General features: G+C 36.3%; 1 protein-coding gene across 2 annotated transcripts in view; it reads left to right on the top strand.

The window, feature by feature from the left end:
• Positions 1–17,493, top strand: part of nphp4 (nephronophthisis 4) — a 145,376-nt gene that overhangs the window by 18,286 nt on the left and 109,597 nt on the right. The window contains exons 5-6 of one of the 2 annotated variants that reach the window (XM_077721610.1): positions 3,571–3,720; positions 6,829–6,965. In XM_077721610.1, the coding sequence (XP_077577736.1) occupies positions 3,571–3,720; positions 6,829–6,965 (287 nt within the window). Of the gene's footprint in view, positions 1–3,570; positions 3,721–6,828; positions 6,966–17,493 lie in introns of those variants that run through there. The other variant, XR_013326965.1, reaches the window with a different exon arrangement.

Raw genomic sequence — 17,493 nt, 5'->3', positions numbered from 1 at the left:
TTTAAACGGATGTGGCGTGAACTGAGGAAAGTCATGTTCCGTTGGATGAGGGTTGTATTTTCGTCGCTGTTTCTGTCCTTTGTGAAAGATTCATGATAGGAATTATCTGTGTCGTCTGTCCGTCTTGAGGGGGGGGGGGGGACTGGGAGAAAGTAGCTTAATCAGAGATGCCTAGACTCGGGTGTTTGTGATTGACATCAACTCTTGTCTGTGTACCGTATTTTCACGACTATAAGGCGCACTTAAAAGTCTTACATTTTCTCCAAAATAGACAGTGCGCCTTATAATCCAGTGCGCCTTATATATGGAGAAACAGAAAACCAAAAACCAACATTGTCGGATATTAAAAAAAAACACAAACGCCTGAACTGAAACAATACAGTTAAATATGCAGATACCATCTTAGTTTACAAAATATTCCATCATATAGCTCCTCCCCCACTGCAAGATTTTATACCAAAAAATCTAAAACATCAACAATGGCTGGCTCTAGAGGTGACTTTAAAGTAGTGAGTGCTTCATACCTGGAAGTCAATAGCAATTACCGTATTTTCACCACTATAAGGCGCACTTAAAAGTCTTAAATTTTCTCCAAAATAGACAGGGCGCCTTATAATACAGTGCGCCTCATAATACAGTGCGCCTCATAATACAGTGCGCCTTATAATACAGTGCACCTTATAATACAGTGCGCCTAATATATGGAAAAAATCAGAAAACCAAAAACGAAAAACCACCACTGTCGGATATTAAAAAAAACACAAATGCCTGAACTGAAACAATACTGTTAATTATGCAGATGCCATCTTAGTTTACAAAATCTTCCATCATATAGCTCCTCCCCCACTGCAAGATTTTATACAAAAAATCCAAAACATCAAAAAATGGCTGGCTCTAGAGGTGACTGTAAAGTAGTGAGTGCTTCTTCATACCTGGAAGTCAATAGCAATTACCGTATTTTCACGACTATAAGGCGCACTTAAAAGTCTTACATTTTCTCCAATAGACAGTACGCCTTATAATACAATGCGCCTTATAATACAGTGCGCCTTATAATACAGTGTGCCTTATAATACAAGTGCACCTTATATATGAAAAAAATGTCATTCATTGAGGGTGAGCCTTATAATGTGATGCGCCTTATAGTCGTAAAAATACGGTAGTATTTGGTATGTCTTTACAATTTGAACATACCAAACAATATGGCTTTATGGTTCAGGCAAGCTATGCTAATTCCAGGTTTAAGAAGAAGAAATATAGAAATATATGAAAAATATATTAAATTCAGGCAAATCTGATGGTGTGGATAACATTGAAATATTTCAGGTTGGCCATTGTGGCTTTTGGGCTGTTAATAAAGTCAACCAGAATGATTTTCTGACTATTTTTGACAATTACTGACATCGGGACAGCCAATGACGTCAAAATTTCAATCATGTGTGCCTTTTTTATGCACTTAATTCAAGATTTTGTAGATTCTGACACCTTGACAATCTGGGTACATTGCAATTTTTTTTTTTTATAAATGCATTAAAAGAACTGGATTAAAAGCCCTGAATATTCAATTTTTTATAGATCTAAAACAATGTTTGATTAATTTAAAAAAATAGATATTACAAAATGATTTTTGAACTAAAAACAGAAAAAAATGATTAAAAAATAACAATTATTGATTTAAAAGGGGGAAAATCAGGATATTTAATATAAATCTATACTCTTCATTTTAATTTGATCCTAAAACAGAAAGTTGGCACTCATGATTTACTCTCCCGGGCCACACAAAATGATGCGGCGGGCCAGATTTGGCCCCCGATCCACCACTTTGAGACATGTGGTGTAGAGGCTATGCTTTCTTTAACGCAAGATAAAAATGAGCAGTGCTAAAATTTAAGTAAATGTCGAAGAATATAACAATTCTTTGCTTTGTTGTATTGAAAGATCCAATCCATTTCAGTGTTTGACATTTTCACAATTTTGGTGCTGTTTTACACTTTTACCGAACTGTTACGCAAAGTTAAAATATTGAAGTACCCGAGCAAACCACCATTTTCTCACACTGCATATGAGCTACATTTCGCATCAATGACTGGTTCTGTTACGAATGACGTTCTCGAAAAAACGACATCGAGCTTATCACTCAACTCCAAATCACGTGCAGACTGCTCTCGTCTTTCGGGAAAGACGCATTTTTTCAAATTTGAATGCTGTCATTTCAGTAAAGACCTGTAAAATGATACTCTCGGTGAGAGAAAGAGAGAGAGAGAATATTAAAGCAAGGTAACCGACAGGCAAATGAAATGCTGAAATATGAATGTCTTGGCTGTCAAGTCATAAGGAGCCTTGCACCTGAAAATATTACACCAACGCAACATGGAGGTGGATCATTCTAACCTTGTGTGTCGCTTTAGGAGCCACTGTAACTGTTAAGTGGAATACCATGTACACCTTACTTCAGTACTAATGTGTACATGATATTCCACTCAGTAAGTCTTTGTCCATCTCTTGCGTCCATGTCAAGGCCAATTTTGAGTGGATTTTTGTTGGTTCTTATTGGTTATTCGTGACGATAACATCTGTTCTCAATGCATGATTTAAAAAAAATATTATTCCAATGTTTTTCAAAAGTATTTGAACAAATGTTGAAATGAACTTTAAGATTTCAGTATATTGGATTGGATTGGATATATTCATCTCGTGTTTAGGGAAATTTCATTGTCACAGTAGCAAAAGGGTGAGAATACAGACACAGAAAACGACATTGTAGACATAGATAGGTAATAAGTAAGTTAATAAATAAATTCATGAATAAATATATAAATAAATAACCGTGTTGCTGAAATACATATTGTCCTCCCTGGGTGGAGTTTGCCTGCGATTAAGGCGATTTAATTGACCCTGCTGGATCAGTTTGATCAAAAACCCGTGACCGGACCTCTGGCCGCCCGGACCTCTGGCCGCCCGGACCTCTGGCCGCCCGGACCTCTGGTCGCCCGGACCTCTGGTCGCCCGGACCTCTGGTCGCCCGGACCTCTGGTCGCCCGGACCTCTGGTCGCCCGGACCTCTGGTCGCCCGGACCTCTGGTCGCCCGGACCTCTGGTCGCCCGGACCTCTGGTCGCCCGGACCTCTGGTCGCCCGGACCTCTGGTCGCCCGGACCTCTGGTCGCCCGGACCTCTGGTCGCCCGGACCTCTGGTCGCCCGGACCTCTGGTCGCCCGGACCTCTGGTCGCCCGGACCTCTGGTCGCCCGGACCTCTGGTCGGCCGGGTGAATATAATTTTGAGAGCTGATTCCAACAGTAAACTCTCATGTCATGTTGTCAAACGTTCGGTGACCAAATGTCCCGGCGACCAAACGTCCGGGGGCGACCAAACGTCCAAGTACCCATTTATGTGGAATAATTTGTACACCCATGTTATAGAGTATGCTTTTTTTTCGTTGTTGCTTGATCTTGTGACTTACTTTTTTAAACTACTGTTTGTGACAAGTTTCTATTCAACAAATCTGTTTGTTTTTATCGTCAAAATCTCAGAACAAAAATAACAGTGTACCCCAATTGTTGTGGTTGCAGACAGTGATCTTCTGAAAACAATTGATGACGCACATTTGGAATACACGCTAAAAGGACATCCTGCTCTGGCTCCCATGATGCATCTCCTTCCAGAGAATGTCCTCGTGTCAAAGAATGAGAACATTCCTGGTCTCGCCCCTTCTCCAACAGGTAAACATTGTTCGCTTATAACATTGTTTTCGCAATATGTCGCCAACCTGCACATTTATCACATCATTTCTACTTCTGAGGGGTGTAATGATACATTAAGCATGTCATATCAGTTCAATTTTGTTAATTTTAAAATTTGTTTTGCTTTTTTTGCACCTATTTCCGCAAAAATTGGGGTGCCGTTCATCATTTTTAGAGGGTATATAATGGATAGTATTATAGAATGGATTGTGCTAATTCAATGTAGTATGTCTCTTAGTATTACTTGATTGAAAATGTTTAATAGTTTTATTTGTATGCTGGGAAGGTTATATATATATATTTTTTTACTTAACATAATTTGGATTTTTATTTCACCTTCATTATTTGGATGAACACAGTAATTTCACCTTAATAATTTGCATTTTTGCAAAATTATTTCACCTTCATAATTTGGATTTTTACTGAGCAATTTCACCTTCATAATTTGGATTTTTATTCAGTCATTTCACCCTCATAAATTGAATTTTTACTAAATTATTTCACCTTCATAATTTAGAATTTTACTTAATTATTTCACCCTCATAAATTGGATTTCTACTAAATTATTTCACCCTCATAAATTGGTTTTTACTTAATTATTTCACCTTCATAATTTAGAATTTTACTTAATTATTTCACCCTCATAAATTGGATTTTACTAAATTATTCCACCCTCATAACTTGGATTTTTACAAAATTATTTCACCTTCATAATTTGGATTTTTACTGAGCAATTTCACCTTCATAATTTGGATTTTTATTCAGTCATTTCACCCTCATAAATTGAATTTTTACAAAATTATTTCACCCTCATAAATTGGATTTTTACAAAATTATTACACCCTCATAAATTGGATTTTTACAAAATTATTCCACCCTCATAAATTGGTTTTTTACTAAATTATTTCACCCTCATAAATTGGATTTTTACAAAATTATTCCACCCTCATAAATTGGATTTTTACAAAATTATTTCACCCTCATAAATTGGATTTTTACAAAATTATTCCACCCTCATAAATTGGTTTTTACTAAATTATTTCACCCTCATAAATTGGATTTTACCAAGTCATTTCACCCTCATAATTTAAATTTTTATTAAGTAATTTCACATTTATACGCAAATTCAACATCTACTTACAAAAAATCAAAACAACTACCAATTAATTTCATAAGTAAAGCTACCACTGTACTCCTATTCCCCCGTTGAATATTTTACCTATTATTATGCTTTATAAACCCAAAAGTCCAAAAGAACTACAACTCCCTGGCCCAATCTCAAACATTCCATCAGTCAAACAAAGTTATTTCAACTACCTTGTTCCCAGTTTGAAGTCCAATTTCCAAAGCATGAGAATACCTTCAACGACGATATGACCACCCCACCCACCTTACCCTACCCCCCCTAAAAAAAAATTGACTTTAAGGCTATTGCTGTGTACTTTTCACAGTTCATACCTCCAGCTTCTTTGAGAACTTTTTTCAATCACAACTTGAAATGTCTAAAGTGCTCAGGAAGTCAGTTACTCAGAAGGAATGCAATGAAGTCTGTCCATGTGCGCAGTTGCAATCATTGGGAGTTTGTCCAAGGTATGGTAACAGGCTAATCCTCGTCATGTTCTGGTTCTCTGAGCACCGACCGGAGACCCTAGCTGCCTTTTTTTTTTAAAAGGCTCCAGCCGGTGAAATTCACACTAGTATATTCTCTGGAGAAAAGCACTGCAATCAAATGTGTCGCGGTTACATTTTACGACTCCCGAAGAGATTGAAACCGCAAGCTTGAACTGTTGTGTTTTCTGAGGCTCTCTTTAGCCAAATTAAAAACAAAAAAAATATCATTCATTTCTTTGTTTGTAGTCGCAGACGTTTCACAGCATGGCGCTAATCAGACATACCGTATTTTCACGACTATAAAGCGCATTTAAAAGTCTTCTATTTTCTCCAAAATAGACAGTGCGCCTTATAATCCAGTGCGCCTTATATAGAGAAAAAAATTGAAAACGAAAAACCACCACTGTCCGATATTAAAAAGACACAAATGCCTGAACTGAAAAAATACTGTTAAATATGCAGATGCCATCTTAGTTTACAAAATCTTCCAAAACATCAACAATGGCTGGCTCTAGAGGTGCCTGTGTAGTGAGTGCTTCATACCAGGAAGTCAATAGCAATTACCGTAGTTTCACAACTATAAGGCGCACTTAAAAGTCTTACATTTTCTCCAAAATAGACAGTGCACCTTATAATACAGTGCGCCTTATATATGAAAAAAACAGAAAACCAAAAACCACCACTGTCGGATATTAAAAAAACACAAATGCCTGAACTGAAACAATACTGTTAAATATGCAGATCTTAGTTTACAAAATCTTCCATCATATAGCTCCTCCCCCACTGAAAAAGATTTGATAGAAAAAAATCCAAAACATCAACAATGGCTGGCTCTAAAAGTGAGTGCTTCATACCTGGAAGTCAATAGCAATTACCGTATTTTCACGACGATAAGGCGCACTTAAAAGTCTTAAATTTTCTCCAAAATAGACAGTGCACCTTATAATCCACTGCGCCTTATACTACAGTGCGCCTTATACTACAGTGCGCCTTATACTACAGTGCGCCTTATACTACAGTGCGCCTTATAATACAATGCGCCTTATAATACAGTGCACCTTATAATACAGAGGCGCCTTATATATGGAAAAATGTCATTCATTGAGGGTGCGCCTTATAATGCGGTGCGCCTTATAGTCGTGAAAATACGATACCATGAGGAAATCGAGTAATTTCTGGGCCTTCTTACCACCACTGCTGTGGTGTTTGTAGACCAGGAGAGTTTATCCGTGACGTGAACCCGTGAACAAGTCATCATTTGCATAAAATATTCTATTCCGTATGAAACTTTCAGTTTATATCGTTTACATTGTTTTTGGGCTGCTAAATAAGATAGTCGTATAATTTGGAATCCAGTGAAAAGAGGGCAAAACGCCTTAAGCGAAACTGCAACGTTCTGAAGCAATGGAAGAAATGGAAAGATGAGACAAAAATGACGTCAACATACTTTTGAGAAAACGTTTTTATCGTCGACAGGCGATTGGCTTTTGAAACCTGTGCTGCTGAAGATGATGCCTTTCACCCTTAGCAGACTGACAATCTGCCTCCAGCCGTCCCTCAAGGTCTTCGAAAGTCAGTTGCTGCAGCTCATCAATGCCGACTGCCAGAACACGGTAAGATCACGTGTACTTTTAATGTACCGTATTTTCATGACTATAAGGCGCACCGCATTATAAGGCGCACCCTCAATGAATGACATCTTTTCCATATGTAAGGCGCACTGTATTATAAGGCGCACTGTATTATATGGTGCACTGTATTATAAGGCGCACTGTATTATAAGGCCCACTGAATTATAAGGCGCACTGTATTATAAGGCGCACTGTCTATTTTGGAGAAAATTTAAAACTTAAGTGCGCCTTGTAGTCGTGAAAATACGGTAATTGCTATTGACTTCCAGGTGTGAAGCACTCACTACACAGTCACCTCTAGAGCCAGACATTGTTGATGTTTTGGATTTTTTTTGTATAAAATCTTGCAGTGGGGGAGGAGCTATATGATGGAAGATTTTGTAAACTAAGATGGCATCTGCATATTTAACAGTATTGTTTCAGTTCAGGCGTTTGTGTTTTTTTAATTTTCGACAGTGGTGGTTTTTCGTTTTTTGTTTTCTGTTTGTTTTCCATATATAAGGCACACTGGATTATAAGACGCACTGCCTGTTTTGGAGAAAATTGAAGACTTAAGTGCGCCTTATAGTTGTGAAAATACAGTAATTGCTATTGACTTCCAGGTATGAAGCACTCACTACTTTACAGTCACCTCTAGAGCCAGCCATTGTTGATGTTTTGAATTTTTTTGTATAAAATCTTCCAGTGGGGGAGGAGCTATATGATGGAAGATTTGGTAAACTAAGATGGCATCTGCATATTTAACAGTATTGTTTCAGTTCAGGCGTTTGTGTTTTTTTTTATATCCGACAGTGGTGGTTTTTCGGTTTTGTTTTTCTGTTTTTTCCATATATAGGGCGCACTGGATTATAAGGCGCACTGTCTATTTTGGAAAAAAATTACGACTTTTAAGTGTGCCTTATAGTCGTGAAAATACGGTACTTTGGTAAAAAAAAACCTTGCTTTGCAATCATATTCTATTGCACAAAAACTCTCAATCCACCCCAAAAAAAAATCCTATGAGACAAATAACACTAGATTGACTCTATCTATCTATATAAAGTATATTATACTCCTTTTATACAACTTGGCATGGTATTTTTCATTTAAATCGTGGCCAAATAATGATGATACATGTGCAAACACTGCCGGAATAGATAGCATGGAAGAACATTTGTCTAATTAAAGATGGCCGTGATAGCTTGGACATACCTCTCTGCAGCTTATTTCATTTTATATTTATTTATCTCACTCTTTATTTATGCGGTCTGCAAACACAAATCTTTTTCTTCCAGCTGTCACTACACATTTCCTCGACCAATGAATTGTGACTCGTAGTAATGTATTCTCACTACGTTGGGCGGAATAAAAAAATACGATACTTAATCATTTTTGACATGTGCAAAAGTGGCCTTGCGATACGTGTGGGTCTGTAGTATTAAGCGTATGTAGTAATGTACTGTATATTTGAATCACTATACTATCACTCATCATTTTAACAGGAAAGTTATTGGTTTATTGACAATGATTTGTCGAAAATATTCATTTTTTTTCTCATTTTGGATTTTGCATGCCCTCTATTGGCAAGCTTTAGAACTACAGACAAAAATACATCCACAACTACCATAATTTTTATAATACAGTGTTCCCTCGCTTATCGCGGTTAATGGGGTCCGGGACCACCCGCGATAAGTGAATTTCCGCAAAGTAGGGATTTAAAAATGCTTAATTTGAATTTAATTCAATTTTTTTTAATTATTTTTTTTAATTTAGTTCATTTTTATTTATTTATTTTTTTTACCCCCCTGTATACAGTACACCATATATAATACGGGTAGAGAGAGTGAAATTCATGTTATAACAAAAAACCTGTAAAATATGTTGTTTTAATGTAGTATTTGTATTTTTTTCCCCAAAAAAGCGCTGAGTCCGCGGCTCAAATTTCGTAATTTCTATTTAAGTCACTGCCCAAATTTCACAAAATTTAAGACAAAACATATATAGGCGACAACTACTGTATTTTCTCGCATATATACAATTACAATGGAAGTTATATACAACATATATATACAATTTTTTTACCCATATCCATCAGGACTCTAAACTTTCGGTAGCACAACACACAATCCCTTCTGTGTAATAACTTCGGGGTGAGGTAATATGAAAAGATGTTGTGTGGTGATCTGCCTCTGTTAGGTTCATTAATAATTATCTTAGTCCGTAATTATCAATAACTGCAGGCAGACATCTTATTCAATTATTGACATTTAATTAAATAGAAATGGATAACAACAGGTAAAACCTCCGAAGGGGAGAGTTTCAGCAAGTTCCTCTTACAACTTCCGAACGTCTCCCCGAATAGACGTTCTCGTACGACTCTTATTGCCATGAATCAAAACAATTTACAGAGTTGTTGATCATTCCATCACGTATGAGTAAAAACAACATCTGGGACTACAATAACAATCAAAGTATTTTACCAATAACAAAAACAGGAGACTAGACCTAAACAACATTTAGATTAGAACAATTATGCCTTCCTTGACCTAAGAATCATATAATAATTACATAAAGAAAAACCCGAAGTGCGTCACGAGTGTTATGGACGTGGCAGAAACAATATCTTTGTTATGGGCTCCGTTGCTGGAAATGGCAGATATCCAGTCCTTGCCCGATCAACAACCCTCTCAGCCCGATACTGGGTATGTGGATGTAGCAACAATCCTTGGAGAAGTCCATGTGAGAGTGGATTAGGCGGCAGTTCATGACCTTGCAACACTTTGAGAATAATAAGAGAATGATTTAACAAAGAAATGACTTAATACAACTATATTTATAATAGTAATACAGAATAAACCCAACAGCCTCCTACTGGCTGACTGAAGGTATGTATTCATAATGGCAGAATGCCAAATTACGAGTCCGAAATTATCACTTATTTGGGTATTTTGCCGAAAAAACGCACCTTATGGAGAAGCACTACCAATTTCGTTATATGCAGTTTCTGGGTATGATGACAATTAGGCTTTTGTTGTTGATGATGACAAAGTCTATGTCCGATTATTATTATAATTGCATATGCCAGTATTTGCCAATCAAAAAATATGATTTTACCCCTATTAAAACCACGAATATGGAGAAGAAAATTGTGAATCAGAGGGCTTATACGAGAGAAATTGTAAAATTCAAAGATTTTAAGGCAATTTTAAGGGTGTGGCTTATACGCGGGGGCAGCTAATGTCCGCTAACTACCATATTTTCTGGACTAATAAGTCTCACATTTTTATAGTTTTGCTAGGTAACTGCACCTTTTAAATTCAAGTACAACTAATGTATCCTTAGTTTTTTCTCTTGGACCACCAACAGCTTGTTATAATGTTTTATTAGGCTGTAGTTATCCCTCAAAAAATATTAATATGTTAGATTATCAGGTACTTCTTTTGTCTTGGTATTTCCTATTTTACTATTTACTTTATAGTCTTGTAAAAAATGTATACTTCAGTTCAACCAATATATTTTTTCTGCATTTTTTTGCGAGTACGACTTCAATTCAGGTGCGACTAATGGTAAAAAAAAATGCTTATAAACCACTAAAATATGGATTTATAAGCTTCATAGTCCAAATAACCCTCAAAAGGAAAACTAGTCTACTGCTCTGCCTTACTAAAAAAATGAATTAAAAGCCCATTCCTAAGCCATTTTAATTGAAAAAAAACCCTCAATGTCTGTTTTTCAATTATTGCTTTCACATCTAACAGATAATCAATTAAAAATGTCCCTTTTTTTACTGTGTACTGATGTGAATAGCCTTTTCTTTTTGGTATTCACAATTTTTTTGGTCTTCCTTTTTGAAGGACGTCAGGAGAAGCGTGACGTGTGCAAAATAGTTCTACTTTTTTTTTTTTTTTTGTCTGAACACCGTGACGACATTTTGGCGTTGTTGGCAGGGTGTTAATACGTGCGGAAGTCACATCGATTGCGGCTTTTAATTAATCTGTGTGATGAGTACGCAAGTGTGAGAGACAAATACATGCAGATTGAGAAAAGGGAAAAAGTGTGACCTTTTGAAGTGTGACTCCCACTGGATTATTATCAAGCTGTCTTTGAAGAAATGCTCACGCCTTAGTCGAGAACTTCCTTTTTTTTAGTTGTGGGAGTGAACTTGTGTATTAGTAGATTTTTTTGACTCCATGCCCATGTGTAAAAACTCAAGAGTGGCAGATAACCACACATTGCCATACGCAACCAATCATTGATGGTTAATGTTATGTTGGCATACAGTTTTTGACTCCACAGACTGTTTTTAAGAATTTATCGTGTAGATTTTACGCATTTTCTGATTTATGGATTCAATTAATTTGTCATTTTGTTAACAAGCATGTGGCTAATTTGGTGGGCAATATGGGAAAAATATTTTCCGTATTTTCACGACTATAAGGCGCACTTAACAGTCTTACATTTTATCCAAAATAGATACTGCGCCTTATAATCCAGTGCGCCTTATATATGGAAAAAAACAGAAAACCAAAAACGAAAAACCACCACTGTCGGATATTAAAAAAATACAAACGCCTGAACTGAAACAATACTGTTAAATATGCAGATGCCACCTTGATTTACAACATCTTCCATCATATAGCCCCTCCCCCACTGCAAGATTTTATACCAAAAAATCCAAAACATCAACAATGGCTGGCTCTAGAGGTGACTGTAAAGTAGTGAGTGCTTCATACCTGGAAATCAATAGCAATTACCGTATTTTCACGACTATAAAGCACACTTAAAAGTCTTAAATTTTCTCCAAAATAGAAAGTGCGCCTTATAATACAGTGCACCTTATAATACAGTCCATCTTATATATGGAAAAAATGTCATTCATTGAGGGTGCGCCTTATAGTCGTGAAAATACAGTATCATGATACGGACCACTTCATATCAGCTAAATAATATAGTATATATATATATTTTTTCTATCTATTTTTGGGATTTGACTACAACAATCATGGCATATTCCCCCATCACTTGATTTTGATTTTCTTAAACATACCTGTCACAAATAGTTATACAATATAATAGTTTTCAATGTGGAAAAATACCTTAGCTTACCTGTTTTTTTTTTTGCATACCTCTACTTACAAAAGCCTCTAAATACAAAATGTTCAGGTTGCAAATTTTCTTTATGCAAATGAGTGACCCGAGAAAAGATCCAAGTTACAAAATCCCCCAAAAAGTAAAAGCATTTCCTTATCTGTTATTTTACTTTGAAAATACCGCCATAGATGACTTGATTCTCATTTTAGTACATCACTCTCCTCCTCTCTCATATAATGACAATAAAAGCATTCAATTCCATTCAATTAGCCGCCTCACAACAACCACTATCCGCATTTCAAGATTCTCTCTTACATACTTGTCCACCTCAGCTAAATTCTTCCCCTTACCAATGATCTCAAAACAGTATAGCCAACTTGCTAACCTCAAATACTCATTTTCAATTCAATTGGCTACCTCACAACAACCACTATCCACATTTCAAGATTCTCTCTTACATACTTATCCACCTCAGCTAAATTCTCCCCCTTATTAATGACCTCAAAACTGTATAGCCAACATGCTAGCCTCAAATGTTTATTTCCTCCACTGTATATCTTCAACCACACACTGAATCCTTTAAAAAAACGAACACAATGACATTTTTTGCCTTTGTAGCCTCAGCCCAATTGATTAAATCATCCCTTTAAAATATCCCGTAGCAATTGTCCACCAAACCTTCTGATAAAACCCATTATTCGTCATGAAAAGCATTGAGATCTTGTCAGAAATTAAGTAACATCTTGGCTCACGATCAAACAAAGATGGAGAACAGACGATGATGAAGAGGACAGTGGGGAGTAGAAGAAGGACCGCTGCCTTGCCGGAGGCGGAACTAAAAACGCCTCGGGCCGATTTAATGAATGGAAAAAGACTGGCAACAAAGCTCCAGGAACTCTTCGTTTGTCCTAAATTGGGAAAAACTCTGTCAAAGTAGGACTGCCTCTGCAGATGTGTATTTTCAATAAAAAAATGGTAAAATGAGGTCAAAAAATCAGAGGCAATTTGACTCTGAGTCAAAAGCTAAGCATGCAACCTTGCAACTGACGCTGTTTAAAAGAGTTCTGAATGAGCTAGAGTACTTTGAAGTATGCTAAGATGGCGAGCCGTATGATTGGACGCTGTTAGAAGACCAAAATATACAGTTTGGCCCTATTTCTAAGATGTACGCAGGTTCGAGTCCCAAAAATGAAGTATAATGGTGACAGATATACTTTTCAATGTAGCTGTCTGGCCTGAAGTTAGCTGAGATAGGCTCCAGCACCACCCGCGACCCTAATGGGGGTTCAAGTGGTTCAGAAAATGAATGAATGAATTTACCATTGAGGCTTAGCTAATAACTTGCATTGGTTACCGCATAGTGACTTGACAAATGCAGGTCTTCACATAAAAAATAAACTCGCTTTTTTTTGTCCAAACAAGTTACTGAAGCAAATAAATTAGATAATCACTGGTGATATTTTTATTATTGATACTTTTTCTTCTCCCGGGTTGGCTCTCTTTGCCCCGCCTCCACTTTGACTTTCACTATTGATAGGCTGTTATGATAGAGCCTTGTCAAAGAGCATTTAAAAGTAAATTGTCAAGACTCACACATCCAAAACAATCAAAATATTATGATAATAAAAAACTAATGTAACCGTTCTACTCGTATCTCAAGATAAATATTTGCTCAAAATTTTACTCGTATCTCAAGATAAATGTTTGCTCGAAATTTTACTCGTATCTCTAGATAACTGTTTGCTTGAAATTTCACTCGTATCTCAAGATAAATATTTGATCAAAATTTGTTTTGTATCTCAAGATAAATATTTGCTTAAAAATTTACTCGTATCTCAAGATGTTTGCTCAAAATTTGTCTCGTATATCAAGATAAATATTTGCTCAAACTTTTACTCGTATGTCAAGATAAATATTTGCTCAAAATTTTACTCGTAACTCGAGATAAATATTTTCTCAAAATGTCACTCGTATCTCAAGATAAATATTTGCTCAAAATTTTAATCTTATCTCAAGATAAATATTTACTCAAAAATTTACCCGTATCTCAAGATAAATATTTGCTCAGAATTTGACTCGTATCTCAAGATAAATATTTGCTCAAAATTTTGCTCGTATCTCAAAATAAACATTTGCCCAGAATTAGTCTCTTATCTCCAGAAAAATATTTGCTCAAAATTGTACTCGTATCTCAAGATAAATATTTGCTCAAAATTTTATTCGTATCTCAAGATAAATATTTGCTCGAAATTTTACTCTTATCTCAAGTCGCTCATATATCGGGGTGCTCTTATGTCAAGGAACCACTGTATTACATATAAAAAGGAACTCATTCCTTCATAGGCAGTTTCCTATGTGCAGCAGATGTGTGTCTGTGTGTGTGTATATTCTACTTCATATTTCTCGTTCTGATTGTCACTGCACAGGGACAAAAATGATTTACTCGAAGCGCCGTGGCAGTTAAAATGTGATCGGAGAATCAAGGTGGGAGGATGAGAGCCGCATGCTAATGACGCTGCCGCTGTTTCCCGCCGTGGATGACTCACGCGCAACGTGGGGGCGCTAACATCCAGTGTGGGCAGCAACACATGTGTGTGTATATGTATGTGTGTGTATATGTGTGTGTATATATCAACACACTTGCAGTCCGTCAGTCAGCGAAAAACACTTGTTTTAGCGCTCGTTATATTTTCAATATAAATGTTTCTACACAGTGATTGACAATTTGCGTTTGGAAAAACATGGTTGATGATGTCACTCACCCGATAATTGGATTATTTAAATCTCTTTGGGACTTTCTGATTGTTTCTCTGTTAGTTTTATATTCGCAATCTGACTATTTTATTAGAATTGTGCTAGAAACACTATGAAATTGAAATAAAAATGGCTGCTGGTGGGGGTAGCTTGTAAAGAGAGAAATGAAAAAGTCAATGAAAAAGAAGTATAGATTATAAAGAGAAATAAATACACAGGTGAAGAGCAGAATTGGGCTTTGGCCTTGCTACCGCTACTGCTTATTATTTTTTTTAAGTTTATTCGGAAAAATGGCAGCAAATTGGGAAGACAAAATCGGTTTTACCAAAAAAGCATACCTTATTTTGCCATTTACTATACCCCGGGTATATTAGATGATCTTTGCTTTTTTGAGCATCCCGTTTGTACGCCATTTAATATACCCCTGTCGTTAAATATAGCCGGTATATTAAACAATAACTCAGCTTTTTTGGCAAGATTTATATGGTGTTGATGGGGGCATAATTATAGATACTTAAGTTCATTAAAATTCCAAGTCAGACTTTATTCAGCAGTAAGTCGTTCTGTCTGCAAAACACTGACGTTCCCGTTTGTGTGCCATTTAATATACCCCTGCCGTTTAATATACAAGTATATTAAATGGGGAGGGGGTATATTAAACAGCAAAATACAGTAGTGTTAGTGTTTTTGTTAGTGTTAGAGTAACAGTTAGTGTTACAGTGTTGTTGTTGCCGTATTTTGCCATTTAATATACCCGGGTATATCAAATGGGGGGTTTATTAAACAGCAAAATTTGGTACTTTTTCTAAAACATTTTTTTCTCCGTACGAAAGTTGTTTTATGGCATACACAATTTGAAATGATCTAAAAATATTATGAAATAAGGTGAAAAACTACTGTTATGATAATATGACAGGTGAAGGACAAATTACTTTGTTTCCACCGAAGTCAAGAAATGTTTTTTTCAAAATAAAAGTACAACATGATCTTTTTCTGTTGCAACGATGAATTTTAGCCCAATTTTTTATACAAATCCGATGATGTCCAATACTCCAAAAAATAGTATCATTAGGACACTAGTACCGTATATTCTCGACTATAAGGCGCACCTCATTATAAGGCGCACCCTCAATGAATAACATTTTTTCCATATATAAGGCGCACTGTCTATTTTGGAGTAAATTTAATACTTTTAAGTGTGCCTTATAGTCAAGAAAATATAGTAAATGCTATTGACTTCCTGGTATGAAGCACTCAGCACTTTACAGTCACCTCTAGAGCCAGCCATTGTTGATGTTCTGGATTTTTTTGTATAAAATCTTGCAGTGGGGGAGGAGCTATATGATGGAAGTTTTTGTAAACTAAGATGGCATCTGCATATTTAACAGTATTGTTTCAGTTCAGGCGTTTTTGTTTTTTTAATATCCGACAGTGGTGGTTTTTCGTTTGTGGTTTTCTGTTTTTTCCATATATACGGCGCATTGGATTATAAGGCGCACTGTCTATTTTGGAGAAAATTTAAGACTTTTAAGTGCGCTTTATAGTAGTGAAAATACGGTAATTGCTATTGACTTCCTGGTATGAAGCTACACAGTCACCTCTAGAGCCAGCCATTGTTGATGTTTTGGATTTTTTGGTATAAAATCTTGCAGTGGGGAGGAGCTATATGATGGAAGATTTTGTAAACTAAGATGGCATCTGCGTATTAAACAGTATTGTTTCAGTTCAGGCGTGTTTTGTGTTTTTTTAATATCCGACAGTGGTGTTTTTTTCATTTTTGGTTTTCTGTTTTTTTCCATATATAAGGTGCACTGGATTATAAGGCGCACTGTCTATTTTGGAGAAAATTTAAGACTTTTAAGTGCGCCTTATAGTCGTGAAAACACAGTACTTCAAACATTATCTACATTATCATGGATGACCATGTCCATTTTGACGAAATCCATCTAGTACTCGATTAAAAAGTCAATGATCAATCTACCCAATCAGTTTTATCTGTTTTTCGAGAGAATTATTTTGGCATAGTGGCTTTCCATTTCCCGTCAGAGTACCTTTTACAAGTAGACTTTTCTTTAATGAGGCGAAAAAAACCCTCACTGACAATGATCTCTAAGGCACTTGTTTACTTGTTAACAAAATAAAGCGCCTCAATAGGCCTACAAAATTGGACCGTTCAGCTTCCCATTTTGTTTCCTCTTTTTTTAATGACACATCCACCATTTAGTCACGTCAACCCTGAGAAGTTTTTACTTTTTTCCGCTCGGGTTGTCGAGCGTACAACCCGAATACTTGAGGGACCCCGTTGATTGGATCTGCAGTTACTGACGGATGGAGTTCTTCTCCCTGATGTCATCAGAGTAAAAGATGTAAAATCATGTGCCGTGACATGGCGACAGATGGCACCTGTGTTCGCATCCCCACCGAACGACTCCAGTTGTTTTGACGCCCCTTGAAATGGAGCACAAGTTACCGTATTTTCACGACTATAAGGCGCACTTAAGTGTTACATTTTCTCCAAAATAGACAGTACGCCTTATAATACAGTGCGCCTTATATATGGAAAAAACAGAAAACCAAAAAACGAAAAACCACCACTGTCGGATATTAAAAAAACACAAACGCCTGAACTGAAACAATACTGTTAAATATGCAGATGCCATCTTAGTTTACAACATCTTCCATCATA

The sequence above is a fragment of the Stigmatopora nigra genome, chromosome 1 (genome assembly GCF_051989575.1).
Source record: "Stigmatopora nigra isolate UIUO_SnigA chromosome 1, RoL_Snig_1.1, whole genome shotgun sequence".
NCBI classification, from domain to species: Eukaryota; Metazoa; Chordata; class Actinopteri; order Syngnathiformes; family Syngnathidae; genus Stigmatopora; species Stigmatopora nigra.
The sequence above is the reverse complement of the archived record's forward strand: the minus strand, read 5'-3'. Positions and strand labels throughout refer to the sequence as shown.